The sequence below is a fragment of the Brachypodium distachyon genome, chromosome 1 (assembly GCF_000005505.3).
Source record: "Brachypodium distachyon strain Bd21 chromosome 1, Brachypodium_distachyon_v3.0, whole genome shotgun sequence".
Taxonomy (NCBI): Eukaryota; Viridiplantae; Streptophyta; class Magnoliopsida; order Poales; family Poaceae; genus Brachypodium; species Brachypodium distachyon.
The window spans coordinates 19,017,177-19,038,441 of record NC_016131.3 but is presented as its reverse complement, the minus strand read 5'-3'; the positions used below and the strand labels follow the sequence as shown (position 1 = coordinate 19,038,441).

Sequence of the window (21,265 nt, the reverse complement as noted above, 5' to 3'; positions counted from 1 at the left end):
ACTCCAACTCCGCCTGCAGCTGGGTCGGGTTAGCGTTCGATGCTACCGGCGCGGTCAGCCGTTCGATGGAGGCCTGGATCTGAGTTGGCTTTGGTGGCAGGGCCGACGTGCCGGCCTGAGCGGTGATGTTCTCCGGCTTCTCCAAGGGGAGCTTCACCGTTCTGCCGGACTTGGTAGGGACCGCGCCACTTCCTGCAGCGTCCCTTCCCGCATCAACGCCATGAGCCGTCACCATGACCTCCACACGGTTAGAGGGGCAGTCGGCGTGCAGATGGCGGGGGGATCTTCGGCCATCACCACCTGCTCTGGGTACCTGCAGGGACTGTCAGTAGCAACATAAACCTCGTGCATGCCGAAGTTGATGAAGCAGCCTGCACAGGGAAGCGGTGTGCCCTTGAAGCAGCCCGCGTTGTTGTCGAGTAGGCCCAGAGAGCCGAATCTCTAGAGCAACCCGGAGACCACGCGCTCTCCGGTGACGAGGAAGCTTCCCGTCCGGATGAAAACTCCAACCAGCGCCGCTGCTGGCCCCACGGTGGGTGCCAACTAGCGTGGTGGTGTCACGGCAGATGCCATATGATGGCTTAACTTGGGGCCGATGGACGATGGAGGATCCGGAGGAGGGAGGACATGAAGGCAAACACGCACAAATCACACAAGCACACACAGATCTACCCAGGTTCGGAGCCCTCTTGCCAAGGTAAGACTCCTATTCCTCCTTTCTTGTATTAGTTGGGATAGACAAGCTCTACAATGTCCTTGAGCTGTATTCTTTAGGAAGAAGAAGAAGAAGAAGGTGAAAAACCCTAGATGTCTAAGTGCACCGCCCCTTTCTACAGAGGGGTAAGGTTCTATTTATAGGCCGCCCATGTCACACTGACATGTGGGCCGAGTCTAACGTCATGTTCCTGGGGCCCCGCCGGGCACGCGGCTTGGTTCCCTCCCGGTAGCACCATAGGGGACAAGACAACTTTACTTTTCCCTGGCACCCCGCAGAAAGTACCGCTATCCTCTGCCGGCTTCCGTCAGAGATTCTCTTTCGGTGCTTCCTCTCTGCAGTCGCTGCTTTACTCTGCACCGTGTGGTCAGGATAAGACCGTTGAGAGATCTCGGCCACCGCCGAGATCAAGATGCTCGTCCTTATCCTGCAAACTCATATGACAATGGAGTCATGCCGGCATACCTCCAGAATGCCGGCTTAGTATTAGTTTGACTCTACGATGCCGGCATACAAAACCATGCCGGCTTTGCCTCCGTCTTCTCGGCTAGAGTTGTGTCGCCATGACCCTACCCAGGGTCATCCCCCCGACAGAAGTGGAGGTAGGGAGCAGGTGGGTGGTGGGGGCAAAGGGGGGCCGGGAGGAAGAGCAGCAGAGGGAGACGGGGGTGTCGGGAGGAGGAGCAGCAGGAGGGAGAATGGAGGAAGGGGAAGCGTGTAACAGTCCAAGAGCAACATCTTACATTTAAGCCCTTGTTGGACCTGTTTGTAATTTAATTCTTGTTGCATGACATTTTACATTTGCATCCATGCCATGTCATCTCTTCTTTGCTTCACATAAATTGGAAAATTACATTTTAACTTGTGGTTTGAAATCTTGTTGTTTGAATTTGCTAGAAGATTCAAATATGAATCATCCTTCCTTCTTTGAGTTTAAATTCCTTTTCCTATATTTTACAAATGTCATTCAAATGGGTTTTGATTTACACCTTTACCCCATTTGAATATTTCCCAAATAGTAGTACCATATTTGAACTCTACTATTTCTCAGCTTTTCAAAATGGTATTTGAAATTTGAATCCAAAAACTATTTGCAAAACAGAAAACAGAAAAAGGGAAAAGGAAAAAGAAAAAAACAAGAAAAAAAGATAACCTCTTACCTTTCGGCCCAGCAGCCCCGTCGCGCCCCCAGCCCAGCGACGCGCCCAGCGGCCCATCTCCTCACCGCGCGCGCCTGCGTTGCGCCTTCCAGCCGCGAAGACGCATTTTCACGGTTTACGCCTTGTCTCACAGGGGTTCTTCCTCCTCTGCTTTTCGTGTTCCTGGCCGGTGAGCCCCCCCCCCCCCCCCCGCGCCACGTTGACGTCCACAGCGACAGGGAGAGCTCCATGCCCCTACTTAAGCCGCGTCGCGCCCCTCCTCGCAGCCCTAGCGCCAGGAAAACCCTAGACGGGTCCTCCTCTCCCTTTTTCTACGCGCCGCCGTCGCCTTCCTTTCCGAGCCGTGGGCGCCGCCGCGTCGAGCCACCGTCTCCGTCGTCCTCAAGCCCAGCCGACCGGGTCAAAAGAACCGCGAGCGCGTCTACTTCGTCTACACACGAGTAATTGGCCGGAGATCGACTACGGGCACGACTACTTCATCTTCTTCCCCTTCGGCCGTCGACGAGCACTTCTTCAATTCCAGCGAGCCACCGACTTCTTTCCTCGTCAGTTTCCGCCCAAGGCTTCGCGGTGAGCTCCTCTCTCTCCCGCTTCTTTCCGCACACGTTTTGGTGCCCCGTAGCCTTGTAGCTGCACGCACGCGCTTCGGCATGCCGCCGGCGAGCTCCTGCTCGTCGCCGTGCCGTCGATCTCGCTAAGGACCATGTCATGGCATTTGTGCCACCTAGATCTTCTCCGCGCGCCGCCGCTCTTTCCGTCGTTAGCTAGTCCTTCGCCGCGCCGTGTGGTCACCGCCGGCGAGCAATGGTCGTGGCCGCCGCGCGCGCCCGCAAGATGCCAGCTTTCATCGGGTTAAAAGGGTTTACGCCCTTGATCTGTTGAGATCCGTATTCGCAGCCCAACTGGCCGCTTGCTCCGTCCGTTCGCCCAGATCCGCGCGTCGCGGGTTCGATCCCTCACCCGTGTGGAATAAAACCCCCAAATTTGTGTGCTTTAACCGGCCACTGACAAGTGGGCCCCATGGACCCACCTATCATTTGCCTGGTGCACCGCTGCGCCCGGTGGACTGAGTCCATGCGCCGGGTTTGTTTAGAATTTCTTTTTGGGTTTTGTTTAAATTCCAGAAATGCTTAAATCTTGTTTAATTCATAGTAAATGCATGCTAAATCCAAATTGGGCAAACCATATATGTTTTTGAATCAGAAAAATGTAAGGAATTTAACTGTACTGCTAGTTTTCCATTTTGACGTTTAGAATTTCAGATTTGAAATTCAAACGTATGAACTTGTCTAGTCTCTATTATGGAAAGAGGAGAGGAGGCCGTAGCCTTTATAGGGACGCGGTCGATGCTGCGAATTATGGACGAAGGAGGCAACCGCGGAGGTGACGGCGCGCAGCGGCAAACATGGCATGCGGCAGCGCGGGCGGCGTGATTTCAGGGCTTGCCTGTCGAGGGAGGAGACCCTAACAGGCGGGCCCCGCTCATCAGCGAGGACGCGGGCGCGGCGCTGGGCTGGGCTGCGGGCGCGTGCGAGGAGTTTGGCCGGTTTGGCCCAATTCGGCCGGCCGGTCCGTTTTCCCTTTTTTTTTTCCTTTTAGCCTTTTTCTCTTTTCTTTTTCTGATTTCTTTGATAACTTTTGATTTTGAACTCCAAATTGATCCAAATAAATTCCAGAAAATTTGTAAAATCATGTTTTATCATGATTCAACTTTTGGGAGTAATCTCCCCTCAAAATAAAATATATAAAAATACATTTTTCCTATAAATGCCTTTAGGGCTATATAACTATTTAAATAAAATAGTTTTTCAACTCCAAATAATTATCCAAAAATTATGGGATTGCCTATTTATGCAATAAACCCCATTTATAGATAAACCCTATTGGTTTAAAGATCCAAAGTTCAAAAGGGTGAAAACCCTAGGGTTTAAATTGAAATAAAATCTTTTAAAGCCTTTTGAGATTCAAATTTGAATTCAAATATGCAAATGTGGCATGATGCTCATGGATGCAATGCACATGTAAGAATTTGAAATTTTGGGATGTTACAGACCTAACCCCCCTTAAGATGAATCTCGTCCTCGAGATTCGGTTTGGCTAGCAAAGAGGTGCGGGTGGTCTTCTCGAAGATCATCTTCGCGTTCCCAAGTAGCTTCCTCTTCAGTGTGATGGTCCCACTGAACCTTGCAAAACTTGATGGTCTTGGATCGGGTATGTCTCTCTGCTGTATCCAAGATTCTGATCGATTTCTCCTCATAGGTGAGATCACTCTGCAGTTGGAAACGGTATCGTGTCCCTTAGTGGTGTGTCGGCCATCTCGGGGTGACACTTCTTCAGTTGCGACACATGGAAGACATTGTGGACATTGGACACTGCTTCCGGTAAATCCAATTTGTAGGCTACTTCTCCTTGGCGTGACGAGATCTTGAAAGGTCCAATGAAACGGGGTGCTAGCTTTCCCTTGATTCCAAATCTCCTAACTCCGCGTATCGGTGAAACTCTGTGATACGCTCTATCTTCAGCCTCGTAGGTAACCTCCCTACGTTTGGAGTCTGCATAGCTCTTTTGTCTTGACTGAGCTACCTTCAGCCTGTCTCGGATAAGTCTAACCTTTTCCTCGGCATCTTTTATCATATCCGAGCCAAATAGGCTACGGTCTCCTACACCATCCCATAACAATGGTGTTCTGCACTTCCTTCCATACAAAGCTTCAAACGGGGACATCCCAATGCTGGCTTGGAAACTATTGTTGTACGAGAATTCTACATAAGGCAGGTTGTCATCCCAACTGGATCCATAATCTAGAGCGTAGGCTCTCAACATATCCTCAAGGATCTAATTCACACGCTCGGTCTGTCCATCCGTCTACGGATGAAAAACTGTGCTGAACTCTAGTCTCGTTCCTAGAGAGTCATGTAGTTGTCCCAAAAATCTTGAGGTAAATTGGGTACCTCTGTCTGAAACTATTTCCTTGGGTACTCTGTGTAAACACACGATTCTGGATATGTAGCGTTTTGCTAACTGTGCGCTGGTGTATGTGGTCTTCACGGGTATGAAGTGGGCAACCTTGGTCAAATGGTCAACCACTACCCAAATGGAATCATACCCTGATTTGGTCGTTGGTAAACCGGTGATAAAGTCCATGCCTACTTTATACCTTTTCCAGTCTGGTATTGGCAGTGGTCTTAGCAATCCTGTCGGTTTCTGGTGTTCTGCCTTAACTCTGCTGCACACATTGCACAAGGCAATGAATTCTGCGATGTCTCGCTTCAATCCGGACCACCAAAATGTCTCCTTTAGGTCCATATACATTTTCGTGTTCCCAAGGTGGATTGAGTACGGTGAGTCGTGGGCTTCTTGCAAAATCAGCTTTTTGATTTCCGAATCCTGCGGTACGCAAATGCGTTTACCGAACCATATGGTACCCTGGTCGTCTTCTCGGAAATCTTTGGCCTTTCCGCTAATCATATTCTCTTTTATTTCCTTTATTTCCGAATCGCCCTTCTGTGCTTCTCTAATCTTATCCAACAACGTGGGCTGTACTTTCAAAGTAGCTAAATAACCTTCCGGTACTATTTCTAGTCTAAGGTCTTTGAACTGTTCGCACAATTCTGGCGGTAAATCCCCAGCTATCAGTCCATTCAAATAGCCCTTGCGGCTTAAAGCGTCGGCTACTACATTAGCCTTGCCTGGATGGTATTGCAAGTTCAGATTATAATCTTTTTATCAACTCTAGCCATCTTCTCTGCCTCAGATTCAACTCCTTTTGGGTGAAATTGTACTTCAGGCTCTTGTGATCAGTAAATAGTTCACAATGTTTTCCCATCAGGTAGTGTCTCCAAGTCTTCAGGGCGTGCACTACCGATGCTAATTCCAAATCATGCGTGGGATAGTTGCATTCATGGCTCTTTAGTTGTCGCGAAGCGTATACTACAACTCTTTCTGCATGCATTAACACTCCTCCCAATCCTTGACGTGAGGCGTCACAGTATACTTGAAAATCCTCTTGCAGGTCAGGTAAAACAAGGATGGGCGCAGACACTAGTCTCTTCTTCAACTCCTGGAAACTCTCTTCACATTTCTCATTCCAGGCAAACTTCTTCTCTTTCTTTAAGAGCTCAGTCATGGGTTTTGCTATTCTGGAGAAATTCCCAATGAACCTCCGGTAGTAACCAGCAAGCCCAAGGAAACTGCGGACTTCTCCAACCTTATTAGGTGCCTCCCATTCTGTAACTGCTGCAACCTTAGCTGCGTCAACAGCTACTCCGGCTCCTGACACTATGTGTCCAAGAAAGCTAACTTCTGACAACCAAAAGTCGCACTTGCTGAATTTGGCGTACAGCTTGTGCGCTCTCAGCTTCTCCAAAATCATGCGCAGATGCTGCCCATGCTCTTCTTTGCTCTTGGAATATACCAAGATGTCATCTATGAATACCACGACAAACTTGTCCAAGAATTCCATGAACACCTTGTTCATCATGTTCATGAAGTATGCAGGTGCATTGGTCAATCCAAATGGCATCACGGTATACTCATATAGACCATACCTAGTGGTGAATGTCGTCTTGGGTATATCCATCTCTCGGATTTTCAGCTAGAAATACCCTGATCGCAGATCGAACTTTGAAAACACTTGAGCTCCCTTCAATTGAACGAAAAGAACATTAATTATGGGCAGAGGATATTTATTCTTTATCGTCACTTCATTTAGTGAACGATAGTCGATGCACATTCGTTGGCTCTTGTCCTTCTTTTCCACAAACAGGACAGGGGCTCCCCATGGTGATGAACTGGGGCGGATGAAACCTTTTGACAGTTGCTCGGCAAGCTGTTTCTTCAATTCCTTTAACTCATCCACAGCCATCTTATATGGTCTCTTGGCTATGGGTCCACTTCCTGGCATTAACTCGATGAGGAATTCGACGTCACGGTCTGGTGGCATGCCTGGTAATTCCTCTGGTATACGTCCGGGTATTCTTTCACTATTGGTACTTCGTCCATGCTAACCCCCTTCAGAGCATTAACCTTGGGTTTCTTAAGCTCATGGGTTGACTTGTACCGTATGCGTCTTTGGTCAGGGGTAGTGAGTGTGACAGTCCTCTGGGCACAGTCTACTAGTCCTTCATACAGGGTCAACCAGTCCATTCCCAGGATTAGGTCTAGTCCTCGGGAATCTATAACTATGAGATCAGAGGGAAAAGTGTGTCTCCCAATACTTAGGAGTAGCTGGTGGCAGTGTCGGGTTGCTAGCATTGTTCCACCTGGTGAGTTCACTTTCATGGGTCTACCCATGGTCTCAGAGGGTAATTTGCCTCTTTCTACCAACACTCTTGAAATGAATGAATGTGATGCACCGGTGTCGAATAGAACTAGTACTTCAAAAGCATTAATGTGGAAGGTGGCAAGTATGATATCTGGTTCCTCGGTGATCTCTTCCACGTCCACGTGATTCACGTGGCCCTTCTGGAACGGATTGGGCTTGTTCCCAGTGCCATCTTGGTTCTCCGGGCAGTTGGTGGCTTAGTGTCCCAGCTTGTGACACTTGAAGCACTCCACTTTGCTCAGGTCCTTGTTGGCATTGTGGTTCTGACCATTGTTGCTCTGGCCATTGCCGTTGTTCCTGCCATTTCCATTACCATTGGTGGGCCTTGGGCGAGCGAACTGATGCTGATGCTGGTGCTGCGGATGGTGCCAGTTCCCATTGCCACCCTGGTGGTGGTGTCCTTGGCTTCCCTGCGGTGGCTGTTATGGTTCCCGTTCCTGCTCAAGGAGGAACTGCCACTTCCATCATAGGAGGTTCGCTGCTTCTCGTGCAGGCCGGTTTGAGAGCCTCCTTGGTGAAGTCTCTTCTTGCGGCTCTCCATTTGAGTGAGCTTGCTCTCTAGAATGATGGCCTTGTCAATCAAGGACTGGTAGGTGGGGGTATAAGCAACAGCGAGTTGAACCGACAGCTCGTCGTTCAGACCGTCCAAGAATTTCTCTCTGCGCTTCGCATCGGTGTTCACATCGTCCGACGCGTAGCGGGACAGCAGGTTGAAAACTTCTAAATATTCCGACATAGGGCGGCTCCCCTATCGCAGTCTGTGAAACTCCTTCTTTTTCAAACTGAGCACCCCCGCAGAGATGTGGGCGGTGCGGAAGGCTTCCTGGAACATATCCCAGGTGACATGTTCAATGGGGGTGGTGATCTGGAAATTCTCCCACCAAGATGGTGCAGGTCCTTCAGGTAAGTGAGCTGCAAAGCTCACTTTTTCCTCGTCGTTGCAGTTGATGGTGACCAAATTCTTGTTGACTGAACGAAGCCAATCGTCAGCCATAATGGGCTCAGTGGAACTCAAAAAGGTAGGCGGGCGCAATCACAGAAATCTGGTCAGCATATCCACTTGATGGTTGTTGTTGTTGTTCTGCTGATTATTGTTGGCCATTTGCTAGGTAATCAGTTGCAGAAATTGGGTCTGTGCTGCCAACAGTTGCTGCATGGTGGCAGCATTCCCGTCTGCTTCGGCATTGCCGGCCTCAATGTTGTTGGCGGGATTTTGGCGTCTCGAAGGCATCTGTTTAGGCTAGCATAGATGAGGAAACAGATAGGATGTCTAGCGCCCCACAAAACCGATATTTAACACAAGCATATCTCAATCATTCATAAAAAGTTTTGAAAAAGATAGCAAATCACACTTGTTCATGATGCGGTACTGCCCATAAGAAAAGAGTACGGGAAAAAGCAATCGATCTACATTGCCATACACATAACTTGTATGGTCAATGACTAGCTCGCAATACTGATAACGAAAAGAAATGATAAAGTCTGGCAGGCATCAACAAGTCTAAGGAAGTGTGGCTGATGGTGCGGTCCCGTTCGCCTTCCTCTTGGAGCGGGTGTTGGAGGCAAGGGTGTCCATCTCATGAACCTCCTGGGCTCCTCCTCCTCAGTCGGTACCTCCTCCTGAGGCTCCATCTCCTGATCCTGTGGCGGAGGTGGGGTCTGAACAGGCGCCGGTGCTGTAGCTGGTGCGGCTGCGGCTGCGATGAACGCCTGTAACTGCTCGCAGTAGTAGCGAGCCTGGTCTCTCTCATACTTCAGCTGGTCAATGGCGTCCCCCATGTTGAGGATGGTGTTTTCCAACACGGTCTTGTCCTCCAGCCACTGGGTCTTCTCTCCCAGCAGATTACCGACCTGCTCCTCGGCTAGGTCGGCCCTGGTCATCTCGTGCTCGAGGCAAGACTCTAAGTCCACTGTGTTTACCTCCATGTTCTCGAAGTGAGTCGTCACCGGGGTCGCATCCTCGTCATTGGTTGTTGCCACTGCTGAGCATGCATGGTTCCGCCTTCCAAAGAGGAGGAAGGGGGAATCCTCGGAAAACTCGTGTCGATAGTCCCGGCACACCTGCGTGAAGGCGCACTGCATGGCGAACTGAAGGCCATGCTCGAAGGTGGGGTAGCGGCTGATGAAGGTGATATCCGGCGTTGCTGGCGCGATCTCACGCCCGCGGATCTTCGCCTCCATCTCCACCGTGGCTGCCATCCCTCGGGTGCGGCGGTCTCGACTCGGCCTCTGAACCTAGGAGGTGGCAGGTCGAGGAACGCACACAGTGCCGCCAAAGGGGCACTGAACAACTGGCCGTCGTCGGTGGAGGGGTTGTAGACTCTGATAAACGGCAGTATGTTGCCAAAAGGTGTTGGGCTTCCCATCTATTGAAAACAAGAAGAAAAGGTAAGGGAGTATCAGTGACATGATCAAATGGTCGGATGTATGTAGAATAAAATAAAAGATAGTAGAGTGGGAATAAAGTGATAAGAATTAATATAAATGGTGGAATGGCAAAATAAAATTGGATGCATAATAATATGTGAATAACATGGCAACATGATTATAGTGGTGGTTGGTATAATAAAACAAACATGATTGTAGTTGTTTCATAGCTCTTCCATGGGGCCACATAGTTCGGGCGTTTCATTTGGCATATCGCATATACACTGGTGTTATGTTTCGAGATTTGTCGGTACTTTGCATACATATAGGATTGCGGCACTAGTCTGGAGTGGTCATCCTGCGGGCCCTGAACCATTACCAACTGTCCTCGCAACTCTTGAGTCTGTACGACGCTTCGGCCGGGCTCTCGTTTCAGATTAGACTCAGTTGGGTGGTCCCCTGGATAGTTGTGGGGGTTGGAAACGTCGTGTCGCCCAATCCTGCCGACACACGTCTTTGTGTGTTCCTACTCGAGTGGCAACAAGGGTTGGACGAACGTGTACGGGTAAATTGGCACACCCTGCAGGGATAAATCTTTCAGAAAGCCGTGTCCGCGGTTATGGACGACTTGGTTGGTCATTACTTGATCATAGAGAACTTAATCATTTTAATCAACTTAATCTCATAAACTTGAGTACTAATTAGCCTTAATCATGGATATGCTTAAAATTGCTTAAGTCTGAGTGCCTTTGGATCATTTCCTCACAAGGGGTTGATAAGAGGTTGTGTTTGGTTGGTGTTAGTTATTAGAAGATCACCTCACTTAGTAGACGCTTCTTATCCTCTAATTAGACGATGTCATTAGTGTGTCTCTCCAGATATATTGATGTTGCATAACCCCACCATATTATCCATCCTTTTGAGACTTGTTGCATATCTAGTTTAGATCTCCCGTAAGTCTTGCGAGTACTTTGTACTCAGTTGCTTTGCAACGTTGTTTTCTCCAGAGTTCCCAGAGGAGCAGGTGAGTGGTTACTTTGTGGAGTTCGACGACGACAGCTTCGACGTTTAGCCAGCAGATTCCAGAGCAGGGTTCTGTGAACTTGTGGCGGGCTCTCCTTTCAGTTTCAGCCTCTTAGGCAATAATTGTAACTTGTCCGTACTCGGGCCTAATTTGCTTCCGCTGGTGTAATGATGATTGTGGACATGTGTCCGTGAGTTGTAATAACTTGGTATTTTCGCTCTTTGTATGAGCTTGACTTAATCTTGTGTCTTAGAAGTGATTGAAGCGACCGCCCCCATATAGGGTTCGATCTCTGTGCTTACCGTGCTAGTCTCTGGATCGACTCACTAGCACACACAGTTTCATGATGAAATATCCAGAAACAAAGGTCAAAGTACTTTATTACATCGCATCATCCAGAATTTAATAGTACTTACAACCTTGCATAACCCCTTGGGTCAGCATAACAAATAGGGTTTCAAGATATCAAAATATTGTTTCACAAATGGCAGCGGAAAAAGGTGGAGCAAATGGGCCACAACTACTTCCAAAGGAGAAAGCATGTTGGAACGTAAGCACATGACCCAAAGAACATCGACGAACCTCACTCTTCGTCAGATTCACCTGCATTATTAATTGCAACTACTACGTGATCAATACATTTGGATGTATTGGCAAGTTCACCTGGAAGTTATAGCAGACCTAACAATGTACATGCAGTATATGGCAAGGTGGGATTTGGCTAATTGCATAAAAGCATCAATGCTTCATCCTATCATTTTTAAACAAATAGTTTTGAATTCTATTGGACACGGGGTAGAAACACCCACGCTCCTATTAACCTATTTACATTGAGTAGACACATCAATGCTCCTACCCAGTTCAATCCATTCGTTTTATTATGAAATTGGAATGAGTGAGACCTTCCTTACAGCCCCCAGATCTAGTTGCTCATAATTGTCCGTAACCAGACACACAGCTAAGTACTTAGTTTGACACTCTCGAGAGGTTGTACACATTCCCCACAAGAAATCGACGTGTTAATCCCTTGCTATCCTCAGGGTAGAGTAGCAATGGCATCGACTACAGAAATTTTCAGAACATAATCCCCCAAACCACCCGAGGGACGCGTCCCCACCTACACTGCCACATACCGATATCACCTCGGATCCGGGTTCATATTTCTTACATCCATCCTGGCAGAGCCCATAATACCATGTGGTTGTACTGGAAGCTACTAAAAAGGAAACTAGTCCAGTCTCTGGTCACCCCGGGTGGCATCCCACATTTGCGACGCAAGCGCTTCCATAGAAATGGCGAGACGACTCATAGAAATGGACCCATAGAAATGGACCTGACGTCGCATACATCTCAAATACTCAAAGCAGCCCACCCAGGACGGTTCATTGAATTACTTGTTTTGCCATACACTAGGAAAACCATACTTTAATACAATAACATCACATTGTAATAATACCAACCCTCATATACTAACATTGCATAGCGTTTACTACTACGTTAGCAATTGGTGGTGAGGACATGGCAAGGGTATCCTATACTACTAGGAGAAATCATAGCTAGCATAGATACAATAATAATCCTAACAATGCAACTAATAAAATCTAGTGCATAATAAAATAATAGGATGATGGTCAAAGTGAACTTGCCTTGATAGCAGTTGGTGTTCAAGCACTCTTCACAATCACACTGATCGTTCTCCGAGAAAACTATACGAGCAAACAAACATACACAAACATAAACAAACAATTCACATCACGACAAAAGAAAGTATGCTATGATGCGATGCAACATGTGACATCAATTGGTTTATTTTATTTGGGTGATCAACTGATCCTAAGCATTAGTAATTAAAATTAATGCATTAGGTTTAAAAACAAAATGCAAAGACTAGGGATTAAACCCTAAATCAAGGTTTTATTGGCATCAGCCAAAAGATTTAATTCAAAAAAAAATTATTTATCTGTCCCAATGGACAGAGGATAATAAAAAAAAAATTGGGCACTGGTTTCAATTAAAAAGAATTTCTAAATAATTAGTTATGAATTAAATGGCATTAAACCCTAATCTGTAAATTGGCTGTGATTCAAATATTCAAATTTAAATTTAAACAGTGCCAAAAGAATCTACAGGTTGAGAGCTTTCCAAAAAGATAAAGTTTGTCAAATTTGGCCAAAGGGTTTAAAAGTTATAAGCATTTGAAGTTACAAGGGATTTTCTGTAAAAGTGCCATTTAAATTAATTCCGGGATTTACATTTTCATTTTTATAATGTGTTGCCACGTGTCAGCTTCTCATTGGACGATACCGGTTCGTTTAAATGAATCAAACTCGATCTAATCTTGGCCGTTGCATCTGGATCGGACGGCTGAGATCGTTCGGGCTCACCTCAGGGAACCCTATGGTTCCGGCGACGGAGTCCGGCAGCGGCGTGGCACGGGCGGGCAGTGGCGGGCGGCGTTCGGGTGGCCTTCGGGCTCGGGGAATACCGGCGACGTGAGCGGCGCGACGAGGCGGAGGCCGTGACGTGCTTGGAACGGCGAGAGGAGGTTCACATCGACGCCTAGGACGACGGGAAGGCTCCGGCGGTGCGGGTGCGTCTCCAGCAAGGTCGGGCGGCGTGGCTCCGGCGGCTAGGGGGCACCATAAACAAAATCGTGTGCGTCAAAATGTGCGCATGGTCGAGGAGCTCCAGAAATTTGAAGACTCGCGCGCGAGGGCTCACCGGCGTGTCGTCACGAAGCGATGGACGGCGGCGGCAGTGGAGTTCTCCGGCGGTAAATTCCGGCAGCCTGGGGGCGTGTGCGCGTGGGGGGTTTAGGGGGAAAGAGGAGAGGAGGCCGTGGCCTTTATAGGGACGCGGTCGGTGCTGCGAATTATGGACGGAGGAGGCAATCGCGGAGGTGACGGCGCGCGGCGGCAAACACGGCAAGCGGTGGCGCGGGCGGCGTGATTTCGGGGCTTGCCTGTCGGGGGAGGAGACCCTGACAGGTGGACCCCGCTCGTCAGCGAGGGCGCGGGCGCGGCGCTGGGCTGGGCTGCGGGCGCGCGCGAGGAGTTGGGCCGGTTCGGCCCAATTCGGCCGGGTCGGTCCGTTTCCCCTTTTTTTTTCCTTTTAGCTTTTTCTCTTTTTCTTTTTCTGATTTCTTTGATAACTTTTGATTTTGAACTCCAAATTGATCCAAATAAATTTCAGAAAATTTGTAAAATCATGTTTTATCATAATTCAACTTTTGGGAGTAATTTCCCCTCAAAATAAAATATATAAAAATACATTTGCCCTATAAATGCCTTTAGGGCTATATAACTATTTAGATAAAATAGTTTTTCAACTCCAAATAATTATCCAAAAATTATGAGATTGTCTATTTATGCAATAAAACCCTATTTATAGATAAACCATATTGGTTTAAAGATCCAAAGTTCAAAAGGGTGAAAACTCTAGGGTTTAAATTGAAATAAAATCTTTTAAAGCCTTTTGAGATTTAAATTTGAATTCAAATATGCAAATGTGGCATGATGCTCATGGATGCAATGCACATGTAAGAATTTAAATTTTGGGATACAGACCTAACCCCCTTTAAGATGAATCTCATCTTCAAGATTCGGTTTGGTTAGCAAAAAGGTACGGGTTCGATCGAGCCAGCTTGATCGGACTACACGCGCGTGCGTGCACTCGGACGTCAAAAAAAAGTGCAGCTGCACCATCCCATCTAGCCTTTAGTTTTTATTTTATTTTAAAATTCAACCCAACATGCATTCCTTCGGTGCCTGCCTGGGCGGCTGGGCCACGCCAGGCTGAAGACTCGCTTAGAAGAAAACAAAAACCTTCGCCAAGCTGCAAAAAAAAATAAACCCCATTGACCCATTCTTCACTGGCGCATCGCGGCGTCAAGCTCAAGCGAGCAGCGGGCCAGCGGCAGGGGGGGCACCGGGGCGGGCTTCAGCCGCGCGGGCGCGGCAGGAGGGACGACCCGGCAGCTGACATCCAAGCATAGAGTGGCGACCGAACATCACCAGGCGCTGGGCGATTTAAGGTTTGTTTCGGAATTCTGCGAGCTTGTGATCTGTGATTATGGTATGCGAATTATAAATTTGCGATGCAGTTCTCAAATTCCAGAGTTAAGTTTGTGCAGCTTTGTTCTGCCACTGGTTGCAAGCATGTCCTCGTCATCCTCTTTCCCTACTTCTCGCTTCCCTTTCGCCGCCGGTGGCGCCGGTGCCGGGGGCCCTGGCGGAGGAGGCGGCAGCGGGAGCAGCATGAGGCCGTGGGGGTCGAGTGGAGGGACGTCGGTATCGTCGTCTGGGAAGCGGATACAGAAGGAGTTGCTGGACCTCAACGCTTCCGACTGCTCCGCTGGTCCCAAGGGCGATAACCTCTACCACTGGCTCTCCACCATCATCGGACCCCAAGGTATAAGATTTATATCCTCTGCACTTTCTCCTGGCTAGTAGCCAGTTCAACACAGGAAAAGCCCTTGGGAACTTCAATTTAACTTGTTAAAATTGTTGTGGTTCCCCCCCTCGATGACATTCGTGTGGTAAAGAATTAGTAATGTAAGGGACCCGTAATTTGGTTTAACACTGTACTTTTATTGCAGGATCTCCATATGAAGGAGGGATATTTTTTCTTGATATTGTTTTTCCACTTGATTATCCGTTCAAACCTCCTGCGGTAAGAACTAAGAAATCGCCTCTTTTGTTTTGCTAGTATGCTTCTGCAAGTACCATAAATCGCCAATATGAGTTAGGGTGTACTAATACCCACCTAATATAGATTTTTTTTCTTAGATTCCACGAACATAAGTTATCTAGATTGTTTAGCACAGGTTTTGCTGTTTTGTTCTGTTCTATTTTGGTTTTGGTCGACAAGTTTTGGTGCCTTCTCAGTGTTCAAGAAAAATTCATCTAGAACATCAAACCGTATAAGATTGTTATTATGTATATTGTGCAACTAGAATCCTGGTTATTCAATATGAAAGAGACCAAGGGAAAAGAAGTCCCTGCTGATTTTTTTTAATTAAGTGAGGTGAGTCCTCGGGCCTGGGTTGGTGGGTTCACAATCATGTGTGCTCACCATTGCACCCTGCAAGCCTTCTCGAATCCTAAATTTTCTCAGTAAAATCATTCTCAGTAGGTAATGGAATGATAACCATGCAAAAAGAGAATTTGACATGAAAGTTTGTTATCGCCAAACTTCTAACCACTACCATAATTCAGTAAAAAAAACCTGGAAAGAGGAAACTGTATTGAGTTGTCAGTCAAGAATCAAGATTCATCCAGAAATACCACACTTCAGTGGTCACAATTCTGGGGAAACATGGAGAAGCCAGCAAAGAGCATGATGCTGAAGAACCTAGATGAAAAGAAAAGGGTTGCGTAAAAGGGAGTTTACTTCGCTGCTAATTAATGTTCCTTTTGTTTCTACTGAAATGATGTGTGTTTCCCTAGTCACAAGAAGTGTCATGATTTTCTTTCATCTATTCACTACTATGTTGATTATGTGCAAAGAAAACATATCTGGAGTTTCTGTTTCACAATTTGTATTCAGAGGGGAAAAAACTCTGCAGATGCTAAGGTGTTGTTTTTTCTAGTTCTCCTGACTTATGCTATGGCATGCTTTTAGCTAATGCTTTGTCGAGAAAAGATTTTCTTTTCGAAAAACGCAGAGCTTGCGTCTCGATGCATTGACAGAAAGAATGTACTTACAAGCCCAAGAAGAGGCGACACAACCGACCACTCAAATAAGACCACAACCAACGGACGCAAGACTAACATCACAACCGGCGCCACCAGGAGACAACAGGAGAAAAGATTTTGCAAAGAAAGATTTTGTCCACTGGAAGCCTTGCTAGTTACATCTATGTTCTTGAGTTCATCTTTATCTTTTGTTGACGTATTGTTTGTATTTTGGCATATCTTTGCTTAGATTACAAGTCTATAAGAGAATTATGTAATTAGCAAGCCTGGCACAGATTCCTGTCTATTTACTGGTCTTATTGATTTATCAGTATCCATCTGCTGGCTATAGTCCACCAACACGTTTTGGAGGTCCACCTAATACCTTTGACAGATGATGCCTTAGTGGTAGGTTGGGATACGAGGGATCAGCAACAGCCAACCTCCATTTCCGGATTTCAGTAATATAACTGTGCTAGCACTAGTTTTACCTACCTCAAAGCTTTACAGTGTGTCCTTTCCGAAAAGAAAAAAAAGCTTTACTGTGTGCTACATGTACCACGACCAGCATGCGGAACTAGGCATAAACCAAACACAGGTCACCATGGCAATCATAGTTGAAATAATATGTCTGTAGTGTGTGACTCTGTCAACGTTTCTTAAAGAAAAGGTTACTCAATTATACTGTAGCATATACACCATACGTCTATATGCTGATTTTACAAGTGATGATTATCATGGTAAATTTGCAAACGGTAATTCAATCCAATATTTTAGCACCAGGGATTAACTTGTGGTGACAATTGTGCTGTCACTTTCCTAGGTGACTTTCAAAACAAGGATTTATCACTGTAATGTTGACTCCACTGGGACAGTGAGTTTGGAGATTTTGAAGGATGGCTGGAGTCCAGCCTTAACTATTTCAAAGGTGCTACTGGCGATCAAAGCCATCATCACAAATCCAGATCCATGTATGTTCCAGTATTACCAAGATCCCATTTTCTGAACTACCTTCTGTGTAAAATGGAATATATTCGAACTAATTTACTGCCTAGTTTCTGCACAATCATTGCTTTATTTCTACTTGAAAGCCTTACACTATATGATGTTTTGTATGTGCAGATAACCCACTTGTGGAGAGAATTGCACGTTTGTACTTGACTGATAGAGCTAAGCATGATGAAATAGCTGCTGAATGGACAATGAGGTTTGCCAGATAGGGAGTCCTGTCTGCAGCTAAGAAAGAATACTGATTCTGTAAATTAATAATCCTTTATGTAGACTGAAATGTAGAATTTGGCAAAGGATCAATTGTTTGTTTAATCTGAGTTGTGACATAAAGATGTGCTTTACAAGCACTATTTCAGTGTTAGCTTTTAGGTGCAGAATTGGCTTTAATTGTGTTATACTGATCAAAGTTGCCCCTAGCAATTCTTCTGAGTCGGTTCTCTTTTATGAGCCAGTTCCTGCAATGATATTTAGCTTCTCTCTGAATTTTGAAATGACAGTGAGATTTGTTCATACGAGCAAAAATACCATGTAATAAGCAGAAGGGAAGGTTCACTGACCAGAAACCTTTTCACATTTCAATTGTGTGTACAGTCGATTAATTTATTCAGTCAAACTATGTTAACCCTGTCAGTCAAACTTTCACTTGAAACCAAATTTTGCTGGTTATCAATTGCTAGGCTGCTGGGTATAGCTTCAATCACACATGAATGTTCTTTGTTTCTGAAATTCTGCCTACTTTTTATTATTCCTTGTACAGTCTGATTCATGGTATGTTGTCAACATAGTACGATCGAAGTGTACTACTGGACAAGGAATCAGTTGTTTAAGGCTGAATATTGGTCCCTTGCTTAACATTGCTAACTTCAATCTTACTTCATGTAGGAATGAAAGGCTACTAAGACAGGTCATCTTCTAAATCATAAACAAATCAGACTAAACCTTTGAAATGGACATTCCACCAGTTCACCACAGTATAGACTCAGACTGCACATCTCAACACATCAGGCGGCCTATAACTTCTCCATCCCAGAGAAGGAGCAACCAACTCTTTCTGGTGATCTCTCCTCATACCCCAAACAATGGCCACCGAATGTGATGAGAACAAATCCCGCCGCTTCAATCGTGCCATGTCAAGGCGAACACGAAGACCGACAAGCCTTGTCGCTTGTTATGAAGATCGGTATGTGCCTCCCCTGGCACGGCAGCTACTCCAAGAAGCCAGGCTGAAGACATTGTTCCAGTGCCAAGATGCAGAGCTGCAGGCACCTCAGCAATGTGAGGATGCAGATCAGAAGATGGAGATTCCACAGGGACCACAGCTGTGGGAAGTTGTTGAGCAGAAGGCACCAGAGCAATATCAAGATGAGTGGGAGAAGAAACCGCACCAATATGGAGATGAAGAGCAGGAGAAGAAACCACAGGAGTATCAAGTTGAGGAGCACAACATACCAAAGCAATATCAAGATGAGGAGGAGAAGACGGCACCACAACACCAAGATGAGAAGGCACCAGAGCAGTGCCTATATGAGGAGCAAAAGACACCCAGCCAACACCAAAACGAGGATGAGGAGAAGAAACTGCAGCAGTATCAAGATGAAGAGCAGGAGAAACCACAGCAGTATCAAGAGGAGGAGCAGACCATACCGAAGCATCATCAGGATGAGGAGCACAAGACACCACAACAACACCAAGATGAGGAGAAGACACCAGAGCAATACCAAGATGAAGAGCAGAAGACAGCTAAACTGTGCCAACAAGATGAGAAGACACCAGAGCAATATCAAGACGAAGGGCAGAATGTACCGAAGGAATACCTAGATGATGAGCAGAAGATATTGCAGCAGTATGAAGATAATAAAGCACCAGAGCAATGCCAAAATGTGGAGAAAAAGGTACCAGAGCTATACCAAGATGAGGAGAAGGCTGGTAAACAATGCCAAGATGAAGACGAGAAGACATCAGAGCAATGTGAAGATGAAGAGCAGAAGGCACAGCAGGGATGCCAAGAACAAGATGAGGAGCAAAAGGCACCAGAGCTGTACCAAGATGAGGAGAAAATGGGTAAGCATTGCCGAGATGAAGATGAGAAGACATCAGAGCAATATCAAGATGAAGAGCAGAATGCACAGCAGGAGCGCCAACACATAGAGCAGAAGGCCCCGGAGCAACGTAAAAGCGTAAATAAGCCGATCACGCCACCGCCTATCGACGGCGTACCCAGGTTTTCCCTTCTGGAGCTGATACGAGAGAAGCAGCTTGGCACTGGAGATGCAAAAGCTAACAGCAACTTCAGCTGCGGGGAGAATGCCTTTGCTGATTATAGAGCTCTGGGGGCAGCACCAACCGGCGGCACGACACTGGCCATGGTGATAAGGCGATCTGATGGAGCGAAGAAGCCTACGGGGATTATCCGCAGGTGCATGAAGGCCTTGAATCAGATGGTCAAGGCCAAACATGGATCCAAGAAGAACGTGCCCTTCAACCATGTTTGAGTGAACACAGGTCCGGGGAGTTTTTCTTGCTAGATTGTGGGCATCTCAGAATAATGCACGACTGTGCAAAGACCGAATTTTGGGCATGACATAAGATCTGTTAAATCTGCAAAGGAACTCCACAGCAAGCCCTGCCGCCTACGTTGAACAAATTTGTTATCTGAGATGTTGTCTTATGGCATTTGATCAGTTATGTATTTACCTAATGATGTGAAACAATCTGAATCCGGCCACGGTCGCACCTTTTGCAAAATATTACTGTATAATGTTGAAGTATAAGTGGATTGTCTAACCTTTTTCATTAGATTGGTCTTTTGGTTGCGTTGGCTAGCGCATGAAACTCTTCGTGATATTAGAGTCAAGAGGTTTTGAGTTCAAAACCCAGCTGCCGAAATTAAATTGTGACACGCACGTTTAGGCATAAGGGAGCCACACGTGTTGAAGTATAAATGGATTGACTAACCATTTCCATCATATCGGTCTTTTGATTGCGTTAACTAGCACATCTGCACATGAAGCTCTTCGTATAGAAGTATGAACACGAAGGAATTCCTGGTTCTACCGACAGTTTCTCAAAGGAGATCAGCAAGGGTGTGTTGGTGCACCCTCCCTTTCTTCCTTTTTGAGGGTCGCATCCCCCTTTTCTTTTTGGTCTGTATGATGAATATCGAGAGTGCAAGTTAGTGGAGGAAAAGGTGAGAAGAGGGAAATCCGTGAGGTGCTCTTGATTTGGTGATGCAACGTGTGTGTACATCACAGAGTTCTACTCCTTTCGACTTTCGTGATCTGTCGCAAGATGCTGTCAAGTTTTGTTGGAGCAGGTGCTCTTTTCAAAATAACAGGGTGTTGGTCACTTGGTTGTAACCGCACCGACTGAAAAGTAGGGCCAAAATGCATGTGTCAGTTTGTAGTGTTAACAATGTTGAATTTGGGAGCCATTCTGTCGAAGGGACAAATGGCGTAAATAAAGAACTTGGAGAAATAGCGACGCGTCTCTTTAAACTTCAAAATGTGGAAAAGTTGATGTGGAAGCCACTGGCAAAGAATATATTAAAAACTTAAAAGGTTATAGTAGTAGCTTCGGAGTAGACTTGAGGAAGATTTGATATGAATAAACACGAAATAATCAGTAGGGTGGTCACAGTTCGATTTAGACAAGCTTGATCGCATCATCTACCGTTGGCTCAGGCTCGCAATGTCCTCCCTCTGTTTCAAAATATCTCTCCATTTGGGTTTGTCCCAAATCAAAGCTTGTCAACTTTGACCAAGTTTGTATAAGAAAATTATAAACAACACCAGACTATTACCTTTAGGACTATTATCAAATATATTTTCATATCGCATTTGTTCGGTGTTACATGTGTTGCTGTTTTTTTTTCTACAGACACCGTCAAAGTTAAGAAAGTTTTGACTTAAAATAACCCAAATGTACAAATATAAGAGATGGAGGGAGTAGTTGACATTACTTTGCTGACGGTGGTTTTGCGTGTCAAACATC

The 21,265-nt window shown here is 46.3% G+C and overlaps 2 protein-coding genes across 4 annotated transcripts; both read left to right on the top strand.

Annotated features, from left to right (window-relative positions):
- Positions 1-14,427: 14,427 nt before the first annotated feature.
- Positions 14,428-17,719, top strand: LOC100844544 (constitutive photomorphogenesis protein 10). 3 transcript variants are annotated; one of them, XM_014896934.2, is made up of 5 exons: positions 14,428-14,622; positions 14,692-14,999; positions 15,187-15,260; positions 17,088-17,235; positions 17,387-17,719. In XM_014896934.2, the coding sequence occupies exons 2-5, from the start codon at positions 14,747-14,749 to the stop codon at positions 17,482-17,484; spliced, it is 573 nt and encodes a 190-aa protein (XP_014752420.1). In that variant the 5' UTR covers positions 14,428-14,622; positions 14,692-14,746; the 3' UTR covers positions 17,485-17,719. The 3 variants fall into 3 exon arrangements, with proteins under 3 accessions (XP_014752420.1, XP_014752419.1, XP_003562836.1); XM_014896933.2 differs by having other exon boundaries at positions 14,713-14,999; positions 17,387-17,704; XM_003562788.4 differs by having other exon boundaries at positions 14,429-14,622; positions 14,722-14,999; positions 17,387-17,704.
- A 183-nt stretch (positions 17,720-17,902) lies between these two features.
- Positions 17,903-20,068, top strand: LOC100844245 (putative mediator of RNA polymerase II transcription subunit 26). Its single transcript, XM_003562787.4, has one exon. It carries the CDS (start codon positions 18,355-18,357, stop codon positions 19,765-19,767), a length of 1,413 nt encoding a protein of 470 aa, XP_003562835.1. The 5' UTR covers positions 17,903-18,354; the 3' UTR covers positions 19,768-20,068.
- The last annotated feature ends 1,197 nt before the right edge of the window (positions 20,069-21,265 follow it).

Bases quoted from the DNA above. Each gene is read 5' to 3' on its own strand.
- LOC100844544 (XM_014896934.2), top strand. From the start codon at position 14,747: ATGTCCTCGTCATCCTCTTTCCCTACTTCTCGCTTCCCTTTCGCCGCC. The intron at 15,000-15,186 runs GTATAAGATTTA...CTTTTATTGCAG, and splicing joins CACCATCATCGGACCCCAAG to GATCTCCATATGAAGGAGGG. The intron at 17,236-17,386 runs GTATGTTCCAGT...TTGTATGTGCAG, and splicing joins CATCACAAATCCAGATCCAT to ATAACCCACTTGTGGAGAGA.
- LOC100844245 (XM_003562787.4), top strand. From the start codon at position 18,355: ATGGCCACCGAATGTGATGAGAACAAATCCCGCCGCTTCAATCGTGCC.